The 12,215-nt window shown below is 41.1% G+C and overlaps 1 protein-coding gene across 3 annotated transcripts in view; it reads right to left on the bottom strand.

Moving 5' to 3' along the window:
• Positions 1-1,950: 1,950 nt before the first annotated feature.
• The window catches only part of Thumpd2 (THUMP domain 2 tRNA and snRNA guanosine methyltransferase), a 48,724-nt gene continuing 38,459 nt past the window's right edge, over positions 1,951-12,215 (bottom strand). Inside the window, exons 10-11 of one of the 3 annotated variants that reach the window (XM_048416187.3) lie at positions 8,536-8,574; positions 2,435-2,571 (exon numbers count right to left, since the gene is read on the bottom strand). In XM_048416187.3, the coding sequence (XP_048272144.2) occupies position 2,571; positions 8,536-8,574 (40 nt within the window). In that variant the 3' untranslated portion in view covers positions 2,435-2,570. Of the gene's footprint in view, positions 2,572-8,535; positions 8,575-12,215 lie in introns of all 3 variants that reach the window. The other 2 variants (XM_048416185.3, XM_048416188.3) reach the window with 2 other exon arrangements.

Raw genomic sequence — 12,215 nt, 5'->3', positions numbered from 1 at the left:
CCCTCTCAAGTAGTTCCATTCCCTGATGACTGAGCATTCAAACAGATGGTCCTGTGTGTCCATTCTTATTCAATCTGCCATACCTTCCCAGGTGCCCATTCCATTATAGATACAGAGGCCTATACTAACTGCATCAGTTGCAACAGATTTAATTTGGCCCCAAATTAAATTTTGGTGAAGATCGAACAGACCCTCTTCCGTCCCCATTTTTGTCTATCAATTAGCAATCTTCAGAGTTCTGCTGCACAAGCCCTTTTCTCCCCAGGCCCCAAGGCTGCTGGGTTCTGTCTTCAGTGGAGGTCCTAGAAACCACAAGGCATGAAGAACACCTGCTAAGGAATATGGGCTTGCTCAACAGGAGCACCCAGAAGCCTGAGTGGGGTTGAGGGAGGTGAGTCATTCATGTCTGCATTCAGGTCTAAGGTCTCTCCTCTCCTCATCATGTTCTAACTTCTTCCACCTACAAGACCCAGCTAGGCTGTGAATTCAACTGATATAACTTGGCACCTCACAGGCTCCCATTCTGAATTTGCTCTTTTGCTACCTCAGTCCAATGGTGACCAGAAGGGGCTGTCTTCATATAATCCTGGTTAATTCCCGGCATCCTAGGCCTTCACAAACCCATGCTTCTCAGCTCCGCACTGGTGGCATTTTATTATGAGTGTCTGTTCTATGCATTGCCGGATGCTTAACAGTTCCTTGTTTTTATTCATTAGACTCCAGTTTTCTCTCTCTGCCTTCTAAGGTGGCAGCCAGAAAGTCTGAGGACATTGCCATACGTCATCTACAGACAAAGTTGCCCCCGGATGAGACCACTGCACTGGCTCAAGGAGGAAAGACTATGTGAACCTGAATGTCTTCTCCTGAGCTGTCAAGTTCTGTTATTAACAAAGGCTACTCCACAGAGCTGGTGTTCCTCAGAGTCATTTTGCAGTCCAAGGTAGTCGGTAAGGAGAGGAGCAATGGATCGATCATTTCACTACCAAGACCTGCCACCAGCTTGCTACAATACAACAATGCTACAATCTATAACCTGTTTTTCACCCAGCCAGGCTGTACAACCAACAGCACACTCACATTTCTGGGGGCTTTTGCTTGAAATTCCTAAGTTCCATGTTAGCATCTTAGTTGCTAGCAAGCAATCTGGAGTTTGAGCAAAGGCAGAACGTATTCAAGGTTAGCATACAGCATTACAAATTCACCCAGCAAAGCCAGAAAGCCAGCCTAGGAGCTAAAACTAGGGCAGGGATGTTCTGACAAAGACCCCCTTGCTGCTGCTGCTGCTGCTGCTGCTGCTGCTGCTGCACACACACAGCCTGCACCAGTACCTTCATGGGGGTGGAGCTAGAATAAACACCAGACCCCACTTGAAAGGCAAATTATGGCGGAGACGAGAGTCACAGGCAGGGAATTCCTAAACATAGGAAGGTTGCTCAAATGGTGTCAAATCTGACAAAAAGTGAGCTACTATATAAAAGGTCAAATAAGAAAATGTATGCTCACTACCTTCCAATTTCCCTTTTTCAATCAGCAAACACAAGAAACACATTGACAGAGGAAGTAAGGAAACAAGTTATTAAAGTTTTTCCAAAAAAGTCAATTCCAGGGGCTGGAGAGATGGCTCAGGGAATACGAGCACTTGCTGCTCTTGCAGAGGACCTGGATTTAGTTGCCAGCACCCACACGACAGCTCACAACCACCTGTGACTCCAGTTCTAGGGGATGCAATGCTGTCTTCGGGTCCTCCAGCAACACTACACACGTGGCACACCTACACCCAGGTAGGCACTCATACATAGACACGAAATAAAAACAAATTCTTTAAAAAAGCAAAATTCATTTTCATCATGCTGAGGAATTCCAGCTTACTGTTATTATCTGATGTTTTACAAAATGCGAGTCATCAATTATGGCAAATAAAAATTATTTTCATTTCAATGGAAAAGCAAATTATAGGTTAAAAAATCAAGTTTAATATGTAAAAAAAGTTACACATAAAAGGTTTCTCATTTCTAAAAGTTTGATTTCTGGCATGAAGCAGTTTTCAAACAGAATCTTCAAAATCTTCACCAACTGCTCTTTGTCACGAACACTGAGATCTGGAGAGCAGGAAGCCTTACTCAACAAGGCTGTTCCTTAGCTGCACCCATCTGCAGAGGCCGTGCACTTGGGCTCTGGGGCTATGAGGAATCCTGGAGATGGGGGGATTCCTGAAGGGCTGCCATCTGACGATGTGCTCCTGGCTCATGGTGTCCAGCTGGTGACAGTCCAGAAGCATGCACCTTCTCATATTTACATATGAATGCATCTGTTTTTCCAAGGCTAACTTTGAAGCATTCCACTGGCACCAGTGAGCCACAGGGCAACACACTGCTTGGGCACTGAGAGCTACTGGTTTTACATGAAGGCGATGCTGTGTCTGATGTGCCAGTTCTTTTGTCAGGATTCATCTCAGGGTCAGCGATGTTGTCTTGGGAAGTTAGGGGGATGCCGTTGCCTCCACAGTCTCTAAGGTACCTGTGGTGATCCTCACTGAGCAGCAAGACCATGGCTCCACCAACACACAGCACTCTGACAAAAAATGGTAATTGGAATGAGTATTTCTTTCTTCTGAAACAACAAACAATCCTGATTTATTTAAAAATAGTTGTTAATCTGAAATTTAATTTCATCTATTTAAATACAAGGGTTTTGATAATTAGGTAGCATTTTCTATAATGCATATTCATTATAGTAATTATGGAATCTCTAGTACAAATCTGCTTTAATTATCTATTTTTGCTCTACTTAAAAGGCAAGCTTCAAAGTAATTTGAAGTCACATTCTAACAAATGATTGTATAATGAAGAAGGCTAACGGTAGCATCCTATGGAATCAGCATATTCAAGAAAGCAAAGGCCGAGGACAGAAGTCACCAGGGAGGAGTTGGGACATGAACAAAGGGATGATTAAGAAAAGATTTCACAAGGGGAAAACCCTGAAACACTGACTTTTGAGAGCTTATTTCCTCAGTCATTCAAGTGCTGCCAGTGCATCTGTGGGACTGGAGAGCAAACAGCACGAGTGACTAAAGGACCACAGCAATGAGGGAGGCCGGGAGCAGGCAGAGGGACAGGAAGGGCCCAAGGCTGGGAGGCAGTGGGGGTAGAAGCAAGAGGAGGCACTGGCAGTGGTTCACCCTGCTGGGGGGACCTGCAAAGCTTAGTCTGGAATATGACATCATTATGAGTAACTGTCAAGGGACAGCTGGGGGCTCTGAGACCGGCAAGACAGCAGGTTTAATGATCATTCGGGTGGCAGCAGGCTAAGAGGGACGCAAAGGCAGTGAGCAGGGACATCACCTGTAAGGAAGAACCATGGGAGAGAGCCAGGAGACACACTCTAGAGAAAACTGGGACAATAGTGGTGCCACGGAGGTCAAGGTACGTGGCTCTATGTGCCAAAAGCCACAGGACCACCAAGTGGCCAAGGGTAGACGCCACCAGTGAGCCTGGGGACAGAAGGCCCAGGAGCAAGGAGATAAGGAGCAGGGACAGCAGGGTCTTGCTTCCACCCGATTCCTTCCCACCAGTGCTCCCTGGCGTTCACTCACAAGGAGATACAGATGTCTGGTCACTCTGTAGCTGCTTTGCTTAGTGTCAGGCAAATTCTAGACTGTCCTATGGCACTCACAGCTGCTCTGCAGTCTGCTGCTTCCGCCTTTGTAGACTCACTGCCGATCCACTTTCTTTTTGCCAGGGATTTTCTTTCAGTTGCTCAAACTCAATAACCTGCCTCTGTTTGCTTCTGTTCTCTGTTTGTTCTGTTTGCCTCTGCTAGCTCTCTACTGAACACACATTCCCTTGTGTGCTTTCTCCTTCTCCAGGCCCCTAGAACTCTACCTCTGTGGAGACACAGGCATCTCTTGACTATGCCTAAGGTGGTATTCTGTCCTATTCCCCCACTGCACCAGTCATGATCGGAAACACTACTGTGTGTACCATCATGATTGGAAACACTGCTGTGTGTACCATCATGATCAGAACACTGCTGTGTGTACCATCATGATCAGAACACTGCTGTGAATACTATCATGACCAGAACACTGCTGTGTGTACTATCATGATCAGAAACACTGTTGTGTGTACCATCATGATTGGAAACACTGCTGTGTGTACCATCATGATCAGAAACACTGTTGTGTGTACCATCATGCCACTGTGACAGGAGGGACCTCATCTGTCTCTGTCCATGGCTGTTTCCTCATGACCTAGTGCAGGACATAGGACATTCACACTCCTAAGGAAAGGATGGCTGAGTTGTTTAGAAAGAACAAGGAGATAAAATGGCTCAAGACAAGAGAGGAAAGTGGGCAGAGTATGGTTCTTGGGGAGGGGACTGGGAGAGGCAGCCTGGATGGAGGGGAGAAGCCGCACCTACACAGACCAGGCAGAACGTCCGCTGTGTCTGTATGCCAGAGACAGAGACAAGAAAACTACAAATATCCCCGAACATATAAAAAATATATTGGCAATGATACATAATCTTTTAGCTCATTTTTCATCACCAAAGATGAAAAGACTGAGGCTTCTGCACGGTAAGACTGAGACAACAAGCATTCTTGAAGACGGAATTGGTGTAACACTTTTGGGAGAGCAGATCCTGTATCACCAATATGGAGTATCTTCAAGCCTGGAGTGTTACCTCTCTGAAACTATTTCAAGAAGGTGTAATAGAGTAGCAGCAGTGTGATGGTATTCAGTAATAGTGACAGCTAAGACTTATCCAGTGAGTGCTGTATGCCAGGCACTGTTTTAAATGCTCAGTGTATCACATATCATTTATGATACAGATATAAATAATTTGCATTGGTATAAATCTTGGTTTATTGATATGGTATAAGTATTTCTGATCTTGATTAAGGTATTGTGATTGTGTAGTTCATTTAAAAATGTAATGTATAATTAGGAAATATAGGTTGTTAGTGGATAATCATCGATAATAGTCAAGCTTTTAGTCATGTTAGTTAGATTTTCTAGATATATAGAGATATATTTCAGGTAGATAGGCATTCTTCATGTCTTTCAAAGACTACAGAATATGGCATTTAAATGTTTTAGTAACTTAGGGCTTTTTCATGACAATGAGACACGTCTGCTCCTGGCAGCACCAGCTACTTCAAGAGGAAGATGGGCACTGAAGAGGCTCCTTATGGAATTTGATAGCCATTTGGGCAAGAAACTGCTCTTGCCTGGACTGTTGCATAAACTGGACACAGAGAACCTGCAGAGAGAGGACTGCTGAACTTGTCAAAAGGTGAGATGATCCTTTGGGGTACCTGTTTCATAAAAGAATTTGCGAGACATTCTGCAGGATACAGAAGAAAGTGACTGAACTGTCTTTGAATTTTCCTGCTTCATGGAAATGCCTGCTGGATACTAGGGCCTGAAGGCCGAAGATGGATGCCCCAATGGTACAAAAAAACCTTTGGGTGACTGTCCAGGCAGCGAGATGTCTCTGTCATTTCTAGAGTTTTGGAAGTTGCTTACTTCTTGTTTACTTAGGTAATATTATATCCTTCTGGAGTCTTTGATGGAGTTGAAGAATGGTTATCCATAGTTTTCCTTAGTTATGATAAAAGATAAAATAGATATAAATATTGTAACTGTAATTTTTGCTTGATAACTGTTTTGTTATATGTAATTTTACTATGTTAAAATGAAAGCCTTTCTTTTTTTATTTAAACAGAAAAAGGGGAAATGGTGTAGGAGGGTCTTCTTTTTATGTGTTACTTTTATTGGTTGAATAAAGAAAACTTTCTTGGCCTTTGATAGGGCAGCAGCTTAGATAGAGTAGACAGAACAGAATTCTGGGAGAAAGGAGGCAGAGACAGAGAGCTGCCTGCCATGAAGCTGCCAGGTCAGACATGCTGAACCTTTCCCGGTAAGCCATGAGCTCGTGGTGACATACAGATTATTAGAAATGGGTTGAATCAAGATGTGAGAGTTAGCCAATAAGAGGCTAGAACTAATGGGCCAGGCCGTGTTTAAATGAATACAGTTTCTGTATAATTATTTCGGGTGTAAGCTAGCCGGGAGCCGTGGGAAGCAGCCCACTGCTCCTCATTACTACAATTTAACCCTTCAACTATCCTTTCTAGTCTGCACCCCAGCACTGTTATTTTATAGACAAAGTCAGAAAAGGTCTCTCTTTTGTAGCCCATATGCAAGGCCAGCCACTTCACACGGTATTTACCAACATATTACAAACAATGGAGAAGATAAAAGAGAAAAGATGACCCAAAGTTCTCTGTTGAGAACTCTTCCCATGTACACGCACAGAATTTCTTACAAAAGACCTATTCAGAAATTATAATATTGCTCAAAATCTTTGCCCTGAACAGCAACAGTATGTTGGTTCCTGATATTGATGGTAATATCTTTAAAATGTTGTCATTAAAAGGGTGAGAAAACTGTGTACTAGAAAAGATTTCCCTTCTGCATGTGGCCCTGTGAGACAAGGGGAAAATGATAACAATGGTGATGCCACTGGACCATGGAGCACAGTAAGTCTCAACCACCTAAACCACCTACTGCCAACCCCCTGCCTCAGGCAGCCTGGTGTACTCACTGGTCATTGAGTAACCTTGCTGCTTCATTGCTCACTGAATGTTGGCATGTATAAAAACACGGTCCCTTTAAAAAATTCTTTCACAACTTCCAAATTTTACTGGAAACTGTTTTCTTCCCTGAGACCATTCTAGGCCTCTTTGGCACATGGGGCTTTCTCCTTTCTTTAAGGCGAGCAAGGTGCATTTCAAATTGTGTTCATGTATTTTACATGGAAATAGAACAAAGCTCAAATGCTGATCAAATTCCTAACTGTGCTCTGTCCTGATGGGACATGATTAACAATGGTTAACTGAGCAGCATGCACAGCTCAGCCATCACAGGAATCCATATTCCTTCTTGGGGGCTCCATTTTGTGTGACAGAAAATATACTCAACAAAATCACAGAAGAAACTTTCTCAACCTAAAGAAAGAAATGCTCATGAAGATACAAGAAGCTTACAGAACACCAAATAGATTGGACTAAAAAAAGAAAAGAAAAGAAAAGAAAAATCTCCTTGTCACATAACAATCAAACCACTAAACATACAGAATAAAGAAAGAATATTAAGAGCTACAAGAAAAAAGGCCAAGTAACATATACAAGCAGACCCATCAGAATAACACCAGCTTCTTAATAAAAGACTCTGAAAGCCTGAAGGTCCTTGGATGGGTGTTATATAGACACTAAGAGACCATGGATGCCAGCATAGACTACTAAACCCAGCAAAACTTTCAATCACCATAGACAGAGAAAACAAGATATTCTATGACAAAACGAGATTTAAACAATACCTATCCATAAATCCAATCATACAGAAAGCACTAGGAGAAAAACTCCAACCCATGAAAGTTAGCTGCACTCCCCAAAACACAGGCATTAGATAATACCACACCAGCAAATCCCAAAGAAGGGAAACACACACACACAATACCACCACCAACAAAACCCAAAATAAGAGGAACTAGCAATCACTGATCTTTAACATCTCTTAATATCAATGAACTCAATTTGTGTATAAAAATACAGGTGCTAACAGAATGGATACGAAAACAGGATTCATCCTTTTGCTGCATATGAAAAACACACCTCAACCTCAAAGACAGATATTACTTCAGAGTAAAGGGTTGGGAAAAGATTTTCCAATCAAATGAACCTAAGAAACAAGCAAGTATACTATCCTAACAAAATAGACTTCACACTAAAATCATTCGGAAGAGATGGAGAAGGACATTTCATACATATCACAAGAAAAATCCATCAAAATGAAGTCTCAGTTTTGAACATCTATGCCCCAAATACAAGAGCATCCACATATGTAAAAGAAACAGTACTGAAGCTTAAATCACGCATCAAACTCCATACACTAATAGTAGGAGACTTCAACACCCCACTCTCACCAATAGACAGGTCTGTCAGACGGAAACTTAACAGAGAAATAAGAAAACTAACATATGTCATGACTCAAATGGACTTAACAGACATCTATAGAACAGCTTACCCAAACACAAAAGAATATACCTTCTTCTCAGCACCTCATGGAACCTTCTCGAAAACTGACCATATAGCAAACATCAACAGATAAACAAAAAAAACAAAAACAAAAACCCCAAATGGAATAACCCTGTTATCTTATCGAATCATCACGGATTAAAGTTAGAATTTAACAACAACACTAATTTCAGGAAGCCCACAAATTCATGGAAATTGAACAATGTTCAACTGAATCACCCCTGGGTCAAGGAAGAAATAGAAAAAAATTAAAGACTTTCTAGAATTCAATGAAAATGAAGGCTCAGCATACCTAAATCTATGGGGCACTATGAAAGCAGTGCTAAGAGGAAAGTTCATAGCACTAAGTGCCCACACAAAGAAAACGGAGAAAACTCACATCAGTGACTTAACAACACATCTGAAAACTCTAGAACAAAAAGAAGCAGACTCACCAAGGAGGAGTAGATGACTGGAAATAATCATATTGAGGGCTGAAATCAATAAAATAGAAACAAAGAAAACAGTACAAAGAATCAATTAAACAAAAGAGTTGGTTCTTCGAGAAAATCAACAAGATAGACAAACTCTTATCCAAACTAACCAAAAGGCAGAGAGAGAATATCCAAATTAACAAAATCAGAAACAAAATGGGGACTATATCAGACACTGTGGAAATCCAGAGAATCATTAGGCCATATTCAAAAACCTGTACTCTACAAATTTGGAAAATCTAAAAGAAATGGGATAGGTACCACATACCAAAATTAAATGATGACCAGATAAACAATTTAAATAGACTTATAACCCATAAGGAAATAGAAGCAGTCATCAAAAGTCTCCCAACCAAAAAAAGTTCAGGGATGGGTGGTTTCAGCACAGAATGCTACCAGAACTTCAAAGAAGAGCTAACACCTATATTCTGCAAATTGTTCCACATAATCTAAATAGAAGGAAAACTGCCAACTCTTTTTACAGGGCTACAGTTACTCCAATATGCAAACCACAAAGGGGATCAACAAGGAAGAGACTTACAGACTAATATCCCTTATAAATATTAATGCAAAAATACTCAATAAAAGACTGGTAAACAGAATTCAAGAACACACTGAAAAAAAAAATCATCCACCATGATAAAGTTGGCTTTATCCCAGAGATGTGGGGATAGTTCAACATAAGAAAATCTGTCAATGGAATCCACCATATAAATACACTGAAAGAAAAAAAAAAACATATGATCACCTCATTAGATGTCGAAAAAAACTTTTGACAAATTCCAACACCATTTCATGATAAAGGACTTGTAGAGATCAAGGATACAAGGAAAGTATCTAAACATAATAAAAGTAATATACAGCAAGCTGACAGCCAACATCAAATTAAATGGAGATAAACTCAAAGTGATTCTACTAAAATCAGGAACAAGGCAATGCTGTCCACTATCCATATCTATTCAACATAGTACTCAAAGTTCTAGCTAGAGCAGTAAGACAACAAAAGGAGATCAAGGGATACAAATTAAAAAAGAAAAAGTCAAACTTTTGCTATCTGCAAATGATATGATAGTATATATACCCCAAAAATTCTATTAGGGAACTCCTACAGCTGATAAATACCTTCAGTAATGTGGCAGGACACAGGTGAATTAAAAAAAAAAATCAAGAGCCCTCCTAAATACGTGTGATAAAGAAGCTGAGAAAGAAATCAGAGAAACATCACCATTCACCATAGCCACAAATAACATAAAATAATCTTGGGGTAATGCTAACCAAAGAAGTGAAAGACCTGTATGACAAGAACAGAACAAGTCTTTGAAGAAAAAAAATTAAAGAGGATATCAGAAAATGGAAAGATCTCCCATGCTTTTGAATAGGCAGAATCAACATAATAAAAATGGCAATCTTACCAAAAGCAATCTACAGATTTAATGTAATCCCCATTAAAATCCCAACACAATTCTTCACAGACCTTGAAAGAACAACACTCAACTTCATATGGAAAAATAAACCCAGGATAGCCAAAACAATCCTGGACAAGAAAGGAACTTCTGGAGGCATCACCATCCTTGACTTCAAGCTCTACTATAGAGCTATAATAATGAAAACAGCTTGGTGTTGGTATAAAAACAGACATGTGGAACAATGGAAATAAATTGAAGATGCTGACATTAATCCACACACCTAATTTTTTTTACAAAGAAGCTAAAATTATACAATGGAAAAAAGAAAGCATATTTAACAAAGGGTGCTGGCATAACTGGATGTCAGCATGTAGAAGATTGCAAATAGATTCATATTTATCACCATGCACAAAACTCAAGTCCAAAAGGATCAAAGACCTCAACATAAATCCAGGTACACTGAACCTGATGAAAAGAAAGTGGAAGGTAGCTTTGAATGCACTGGCACAAGAGACCACTTCCTAAACATAATACCATCAGCACAGACACTGAGAGCAACAATCAATAAATGGCACCTCCTGAAACTGAAAAGCTTCTGTAAGGCAAAAGACACAGTAAGGTAAAATGACAGTCTACAGAATGGGAAAAGACCTTCACCAACCCCACACCTGACAGAGTGCTGATCTCTAAAATATATAAAGAACTAAAGAAACTAGACATCAAAATACCAAATAATTAAATTTAAAAATGGGGCACAGATTTAAACAGAGAAGTCACAATAGAAGAATTTCAAATGGCTGAAAGACATTTAAGGAATTGCTCAACATCCTTAGTTATCATGAAAATGCAAATCAAAACAACTCTAAGATACCATCTTACACCTGTCAGAATGGCTAAGATCAAAAACAATGGGCACAACTTATGCTGGAGAGGATTTGGAGTAAGGGGAATGAACACTCCTCCACCGCTGGTGGGCGTGCAAACTGGTATCTTTGGAAATCAGTATAGTGGTTTCTCAGAAAATTGGGAATCAATCTACCTCAAGAACCAGTGATACCAGTCTTGGGCATATACCCAAAGGATGTGCAATCATACCACAAGGACATTTGCTCAACTGTGTTCAGAGCAGCATTATTTATAAAAGCCAGAACCTGAAAACACCCTAGATGCCCCTCACCGAAGAATGGATAAAGAAAATGTGGTACATTTACACAATGGAGTATTACTCAGCTATAAAAAACAAAGACATTATGAAATTTACAGGCAAATGAATTGAACTAGAAAAAATCATCCAGAGTGAGGTAAACCAGACTCAGACAAAGATGGTATGTACTCACTCATAAGAGGATATTAGATGTAAAGCAAAGGATAATCATCTTACAATCTACAGCTCCAGAAAAGCTAGGCAACAAGAAAGACCCTAAGAAGGACAGACACATGGATTGCCCAGGAAGGGAAAATAGGTGAGATCTCATTGGTGAACTGGCGGTGGGGCAGTAGAGGGGAGGGGAAGGGGGGTGAGAACATGAGGGAATGGAATGGTAGAGCTGGGGGAAGGATGGGGAAGAAACAGCAATGAATGATTACCTTGACTGAAGAAGCCATTAGGGGATTGGGGAGAAACCTGGTGCTATGGAAATTTCCAGGAATCCACAAGGATGACCCCAGCTAAGACTCCTGGCTATAGTAGAGAGGGTACCTGAACTGGTCTTCCCTATAGTGAGATTGGTGAATACCCTGTCATCATAGAGCCTTCATCTAGTAACTGTTGGAAGCAGATGCAGAGAGCCAAAGCCAAGCACAGGTAGAGCACTGGGAGTTCAGTCGCAGAGAGGGGGAAGAAATTGTAGGAGCAAGGGGAGGTCAAGATCATGATGGGGAAAACTACAAACAACTGAACCAAGTACTGGGAACTCATGAACTCTAGGCCAACAGTTGTGGAGCCTGCGTGGGATTGAACTAGGCCTTCTGCATGTGAGCAACAGTTGTATAGCCTGGTCTGTTTGAAAGGCTCCTGGCAGTGGAACCAGGCTCTATCCCTGGTGCATGAGCTGGCTTTTTGGAGCCCATTCCCTATGATGGGATTGGCCTTATATGTGTGTGTGTGTGTGGAGGGTGCACGTGATCCTGCCTCAACTTAATGTGCCAGGTGTTGTTGACTACCCACAGAAGGCCCTACCCTTTTGGAGGAATAGATGGGGGCTAGTTTCGGGGGGGGGAGGGAAGTAACAAGAA

The sequence above is a fragment of the Myodes glareolus genome, chromosome 6 (genome assembly GCF_982192425.1).
Source record: "Myodes glareolus chromosome 6, mMyoGla1.1, whole genome shotgun sequence".
NCBI lineage: Eukaryota > Metazoa > Chordata > Mammalia > Rodentia > Cricetidae > Myodes > Myodes glareolus.
Note: the sequence above shows the minus strand (reverse complement) of the source record. Positions and strands in the feature narration are given on the sequence as shown.